General features: G+C 39.1%; 1 protein-coding gene across 3 annotated transcripts in view; it reads left to right on the top strand.

Annotated features, from left to right (window-relative positions):
- The window catches only part of LOC102305497 (NACHT, LRR and PYD domains-containing protein 4C), a 12187-nt gene extending 8766 nt beyond the window's left edge, over window positions 1–3421 (top strand). For all 3 annotated transcript variants that reach the window (XM_042216674.1, XM_005951898.2, XM_042216673.1), the window contains 3 exons: window positions 46–219; window positions 2381–2427; window positions 2647–3421. In XM_042216674.1, coding sequence (XP_042072608.1) covers window positions 46–219; window positions 2381–2427; window positions 2647–3191 — 766 coding nt within the window. In that variant the 3' untranslated portion in view covers window positions 3192–3421. The remainder of the gene's footprint in view (window positions 1–45; window positions 220–2380; window positions 2428–2646) is intronic.
- Window positions 3422–7353: the final 3932 nt, after the last annotated feature.

The following is a 7353-nucleotide window of genomic DNA, read 5'->3' as shown; positions in this document are numbered from 1 at the left end:
TTATGCATGCTCATCCTGGACTTTTTTCTTCTTTCAAAACTTTAGTCTCTCGGGTTGTCTGATCACAAAAGATGGAGGTGAATCTTTGGTCTTGGCTTTGAGGTCTAACCCCTCCCATCTGAGAAATCTTGATTTGAGCTACAATCATCCAGGAGACTCTCATGTGGAGGAGCTTTCTAAGGGAGTGAAGAATACTCAGTGGAGACTGGAAAATCTAAGGTATGAACAAAAGTTCACATGGCGTTGGTTTATCTAACTTGTTTTTTTTTTTTTTAGCCTTTTTGCTTTTTCCTTTTTTCTGTTCATGGGAAAGATATAAAGTGATTCTATGTAAAGAAATGTGCAGACCCCAGAGGAGTCATGGAACAAGTCCTGACTGTTGTTTGTGCTTATATACCGAACAACAGTGTGGGTGCTAGAGGATGCCCTATCAGGGAACTCTATGGTCCTATTGGTGTACTGGTAATGTCTGAGGCCCTGGTCTGCAAAACCTTAAATTCTCACCTTTGACAGAGCTTTGAAAGCCTTCCGTAAGATAAACAGGGGATACTAAGTCCAAAAGGACCATGTCATAGAACTCCTTGGCTGAGGAGTCTGTATAAAGCTGTGGCCTCATGGTGGTTGGCATGTGTCATAATATTCATTTCAAAATCAGATGGTGGACACTAAAAGTGACCAGAGCCATCAAACTGAAAAAGTCCTTAGTTAGCCTGCTGGACTCCTGAGACAACTTACAGGTACTGCAGCCCAAGAAGACTGTATTCTTACAGTAGCTGTGCAAAAACTCACCTTTAGACTGAGATTCTTCTCAAAGCATTTCTGGCAAACCTTCAGTCAACTTCTAGTTACTCAAAGTTACTAGTAACTTTGAGTAAGTAGAAGTTACCTAAAGCGGCAGTGCCCAGATTACTTACGTAGACAGCTACTTCGGTGCAACTGATATAAGGTGGTGAAGGCAGCTTCACCCATCTGTTTGTTGAAAAATAGTAATGCGACCGCACTGCATTTTCTTGTTAGTAACGGTAACGGTCTTGTAACGATAAAAATAGTAATTAGTTAGATTTCTCATTACTGAAAAAAGTAACGCTGTTACTTATAATGCTGTTATTCTCATCACTGGTTGTTTCTGACTTCAGTTGAGGATATAGTCAGCCAGTGAATCCAATACTTTAGGCACCTCCTCAATTCTTCCAATATCCATCCTTAGAGAAAGCAGTGTCTAGGAATTAAAGGGGACAACTTAGGCATCACTAGGCTGAGTTCACTAATGGTCTTAAATAAGTCGTTGGTGGCAGGGAATTTTTGGTGGATGAGATTTCCCCTTAAGTTTCTTAAGGTTCTGGATGTGGTGGGGCTGTCATGGTTGACACATCTCTGTAATGTTGTTTGTCTGGGGTAGATCATCGGAGTTGGCAGGGTCAGGTGATGGTTCCTGTCTTTAAGAAGGGGAACTGAAAGCAGTGTTCCAATTATAGAGGTATCCCACTACTCAGCCTCACTAAGAAGGTCTGTCCGAGAGTACTGGAGAGGAGACTCTGTTCTGCTCTGTTTTGAAGACACAGCAGGGCATGAAAGCAAAGGTATCAATTTACCGGCCAATCTGTGTTTGCATCCACCCCTATGGCTACCAGATCCAGGTCACAACTGAAAGAATGAGACTGCAGATACTAACGGTGGACATGAGTTTCCTCCAAGGTGTGGCTGGGCTCTTCTTTAGCGCGTTAGCTTCTTTAGCTTTCAGTTCTGAATGGGACTGACAAACACACACAGGTTTTTAAGAATACACTTTTACCCTTTTTTAGCTTCATGAAAGCATGACCCATAGCAGTCTCATGACCCTGCAGCTTCACGAGTACTCTGTTTAATCTGCACTGGTCATTCCACTTTATTGTCATTGATATTTATATTTAAAAGTGCAATACTGTAATTTTCTGCTGCTCATTCCTGTGCAATATCCCATCTGCCATCCCGTCATATTTCTTTTCAAGATTTTCTTATTTAATCACTAGTGTACATATATTTATATTTATAGATACATATATATTTAGTCATCTTTTCTCTTTTACCATGTCTCTCTAATATTTTGCTCCTCACTATTTTTCTATTTTCTTTATTATTTTATTTTATTTTATTATATTTTCTCCTACTGTATCATGCTGCTGAGTGACTGCTGCTCGTCATACACATTTCATTGCAATGTTGACCCTGTGCTAACTTGCATATGACAAATAAAACTGAAACTGAAACTGCTGAGAAGAGAATATATTTAAAACTGGCTGTGTTTCAGCATGTTTCTATATCAATCAGGAATTGGTGCTTCATGTTGAATAGCAGTATGTACACATTATAGATAAAACTCATTATGTTTTTCTCCCTCCAGAGTGGACCATTGTGGAGAGCAGTGGCTAAAACCTGGACTACTGAAGTGTAAGTCTCAGAAATGATAACTAAATGTTTATGTCAAACCTTCAAAACTACAGCTTCACAGTGGCTACAGGCATCTTTTATATACAGTCCTGTATATATTCATTCAGAAAGTATCATCATTAAACTTTCTATGACTGAGCAACATATCAGCAAGTAAAGAAAGAATAAAGCATCAAATATGTCAGATTATCAACTGCAGCTCCATCTTTTTCTTACCAGATTCATGTGAAATCACAGTGGACACCAACACAGTGAACAGAAACCTAAGACTATCTGACAACAACAGGAAGGTGACACGTGTGAAACAGGACCATCCATATCCTGATCATCCAGACAGATTTGACTGCTGGCCTCAGCTGCTGTGTAGAAATGGTCTGACTGGCCGCTGTTACTGGGAGTTGGAGTGGGAAGGAGAAGTTTATATAGCAGTGAGTTACAGAAGAATCCAAAGGAAAAAAAAGAGTGATGAGTGTTGGTTTGGAGGAAATGATCAGTCATGGAGTCTGAGCTGCTCTGATGGTGGTTACTCTGTGTGGCACAATAACAGAGAAACATTCATTTCCTCCCACTCCTCCTCATCCTCGGTCTCTGACAGAGTAGCAGTGTATGTGGACTGTCCTGCTGGCACTCTGTCCTTCTACAGAGTCTCCTCTGACACTCTGATCCACCTCCACACCTTCAACATCACATTGACTGAATCTCTGTATGTTGGGTTTGGATTTGGGTTCTGGTCATCTGAATCTTTACTTTCTCTGTGTTCTTAGTGTACCTTTAATCTCATCACTGAGACAGGACACACACCACTTGTAAGTTTTTTACTGTCCATGTTTACAAATTGACATCTTTTCATAAATGTAACCAAGTGGATTTAGAGCCTAAAGCTGACCAGCGAGTGAAGTAAAAGTGGTGAAAAGTGAAACATGTTAGAAAGAGAAGATGGCCTTAACAGGGTGTGAACTAGTGAACTTGTAAAGTAAAAACATTATGCATTTAAGGTTATCCTGTTTGTTCTTTATTTAAGAAGAGAATTTGTTCCACTGTGCGATGGCCGAGTCTCTTTGTTTGCTTGGAGATAATTTCTCCTGCTTAGAGAAAATCCTCTTACACGAAACAGAAGAGGTTGCATTGCATAGAAACTGAAATGCAAGTTGGTAGGGATGCAGGTATATGATCTTCTTGGGTCCCACAAACTATCACCGAAAAAGAGTAAACAAAGTAAATTGCACATTTTGTAGAATAACATTTTAAGATTATTTTAACAATGAATTTTTTAAATGATATGTATATTATGAAAAGCAGATGCTTTTTTTAAAGACATTTTAAGTTTTTCAAATTTCAGAATAAATAAATACACCCAAAACAAAGGCAAACAACAAGAACAGAAAGCTTGCAAACCCACCTGATTGACCAAAATCAACTCAAATTACTCTCACATGACAGAACCTCCTCTCTTCCTCGCTGGCTCCATATCACTCATTTGAATGATCAGTGGTTTGCTATTTCTCACCATCAAAACACTCCACAAGTGCCGCGAATGACTAATCACTTTCCCATAAACCACTGACTCAGATACTGAAGCAGTTAAATGAAGCTTCAGATGTCATTGATCATGTGACTCTGGTCAAAAGAATCAAGCCTCGACACAGTGCTTCTGAAGCAGTGTGTTGGTTTCTTTTGACACACCTGCCAGAGTGTCAGCTTCAAGCGGGCCATCACTACTGTGAACTGTAGTGCCCAGGCTGATAAACCAGAGATTAGGCAACAAAGGGACCTTTGTTTTGTTTTCTGGAGCAATTATGTGTTAATTACACCCACACAGGCTCAACCCATCTTCTGGAATGATGATTGCAGTCTTGAAGCTGATCATCGTGCACACTCACATGGATTCATCTTCTTTGATCCACTGAATCAAAGTTGAGGCTCTGCTCTTTGAGTATGGATGAACATACTCAGAGCTCACAGAGCTAACTCTGATCAGAGGGGCGTACATCGATTTTGGTGATGTAGAAAATGCAATAATGGTCAAAGGAGCTTGCAAAGAAAAGCGTCTGGACTTCTTTAAGTTGCTTGAAGACATTTCACCTCTCATCCGAGAAGCTTCTTCAGTTCGAAGGTCAAATGGTGGAGAGTCTCAGATTTAAACCTAGTGGAAGTATCCCCCCAAAGAGGGACAAAAGGACCCCCTGATGATCCTCTAATTGCCTGAGCCGAGGTGTGAAAATGGGTGTGGGTCCCAATCAGCCAGAGTTTCGGGTGAGGTCGAAAGAAGTCCAGACGCTTTTCTTTGCAAGCTCCTTTGACTACGATGACCTGGATGACTGAGAACCTTCACAGACAAAATGCACTAATGTTTTTATTAGTGCTGTCAGCGTTAATCAACGCGCTAACGTGTTGACGCCAGTCAGCCCCACGAATGGGACGATCCGTGATAACTCGTTAACAGAGATTTGCCACGTTAATGCAGTTATGGCGTTAACGTCATTAACGAGATTAACGCTGTTTTTATGCTTGATTAATGCTAGTTTTTATGCTGGCCTCTAACACCACTAAGTCTGTTTTACACAGATGGATTCATTGGGAACTGAATAGATAAGAAAATTGATCATGGTCAATTTCCTGTGGGTATACAGTGACTAACCAATTTTAAATACATCAAGTTTAATATTTCAGAACTCTAATGTTGCTGTAATGTTAGAAATAAACAGCACCACCAATCTTGAGTAACGATTCCTCTGATCATGTATCTGGTCCTTTTTTTTTTCATCTTGTCTGTCAGCTTTTGCATGGGAAAGGTGGAGAAAATATAATAAAATACAAATAGAAATGCACAATGTATTGACAACTGCTGCACCTGTAAGAAAAACAAAGAAACATACTCAGATTGTGTAAAACCTGCCTTCTGGACAAGGCCCAGAAGAATTCTAAGTTCCACTGTAAGTTTGTCTTACTGTCTGTTAATGTTCCACAAGAGCAGGTTCAAAGTTCAGTGGCATGTGGTTATTGTATGACCTTAAATAATAAAAACGGTGGAGAACTGAATGTGGAGATTAGATTGAATCTGCAGACCAGCAAGCTCCTGTTTAGTCTTGCTTTTAGTTGCTTTACATTAGAAGTGGTTGATTAAGATTAATTTCACACAGATTATTTCTTCCATCAAACAGTAACGCAAACTGCTTCCTGCCTCTTCACTGTCAGCAGGTATGTCCAAAAAGCTTCCAAGTCTTTGTAGGATTTTGTTGTATGTTGCTGCAGAGGTGTGTTCATGGGCATTTTTGTCTGTTCATACATTTTCATTCATGTGACCATCTCAGGATGCTCTCTGTTAGAAAATCGTTATGCTAACGGAAGTTCAAGCTGGTCTGCAAGAACTGATATTCAAATGACTAAATGACCTTTTCACTGGTTTATATTGGGCTATCACAACCCATCAGTCTATTTCATTTGTTTTAAAAAGCTTTCAGTTCAAAACTGTCTTCTACAACACGTCCAAATGTCAACCCTTATGATTATTTTTGGAAAACGTTTTTTTCAGAGTGGGGACCTTTACATTACAACCACCTCTGTGATGGAGAGATATTTTGTTTCCAGCCATGAGTTTCATTAATTGGTCTTGAGTACTCATCAAAAGGGTTGTTGGTAGTATTATGATCAACCTCACTCCAGATTAAAAAAAACATGAGACTTGTTACTTGTTTTTTGTTCTGTTTCTATCATTTACATAATCCTTAATAAGTCAAATTTGACTTTGACACAACAGGAAGCTTCAGTAACCAGATGGCATGTAGAAATTTGAAACAAACAAACAACACAACTTTTTACCTATAAATAAATGTCCTTTGATGTAATGACATTTACAGTTTTTACAACAAACAGAATGCTATCACACCGATCAGCAGCTGTAATTCATATCATACAAAATCAAAGTTCAAGGTTTTATTTTTCTGAGGCATAAAAATCACAAAAAGGTTCCTTATTGCTCAATGTGATTAAAACCCTACCGCCAAGATAAAACAACATGAAAGGAAATCAAATAAAACAGTTATTAGATGCACTAATTTTGATTTTACAAACATGATCAAACACATGGTATTTTCTGTAAAGTGTTTCTTATCTTTGCTTGTTTTATGTTAAGATATTAGGATATACTGGTATTATGTTAACAAAGACCAGCTTACATTTTGAATATCAAAACGAATCCAAACTTTTTGTAATTGTTTGAATTACTGACAGCAGTCAGAACAAATGTGTCCTGTGATGTTGTGTGAAGGTTTGGGATCTGCTATGGATCAGTGCAGGGAACATGAGAGTCGAACCAAACTGCAGAGGTGAGATGACCAACCGCCCATGACACATCATCTTATCTCCTCTAGTTAAGCACTCAAGTTAAATTATTATATATAATAGGAAGATCAAACACCACAAACGGGACTCGCCTGTACCCAGTTGTGTCTCCATGGAGAGCGATTGGTCCAAGGGTCCACATGTTGACTTCAAAGATGGACATCACCCTGCTGATCCAAGGTAAGAAGTCAAAGGAATTAAAACAGATTTGGGGGACAAAATGATTTCTTAACAATGTTGAAAGAAATATTGATTATTATTTATTTAATTATCTTAATATTTAGAAAAAAGTTTAGAAGAGCAAAAATTCAAAAGCATTTAGAGTTTTCTTCATGTGATCACTGTTTCAGGTTATTAATGAGTTCTTATTCAGGATAAACGAGTCCTTGTGTTTGCAGGAGGAGCCTGCAGCAGAGACCACACTCGCCTGTATCCAGCAGCATGTCCATGCAGAGTGAGTGGTCCAAGGGTCCACATGTCGACTTTAAACATGAACAAAGGTCTGACCTCGGGTAAGGACTGCAAACTGAAGGTGCAGCTTTTTACAGTTTCAGAGGGGCAGAAAATGGATGGATGGATGGCTGT

Source organism: Haplochromis burtoni, unplaced genomic scaffold, assembly GCF_018398535.1.
Source record: "Haplochromis burtoni strain Fernald_Lab_line unplaced genomic scaffold, NCSU_Asbu1 Contig_1188, whole genome shotgun sequence".
NCBI classification, from domain to species: domain Eukaryota; kingdom Metazoa; phylum Chordata; class Actinopteri; order Cichliformes; family Cichlidae; genus Haplochromis; species Haplochromis burtoni.
The sequence above is the reverse complement of the archived record's forward strand: the minus strand, read 5'-3'. Positions and strand labels throughout refer to the sequence as shown.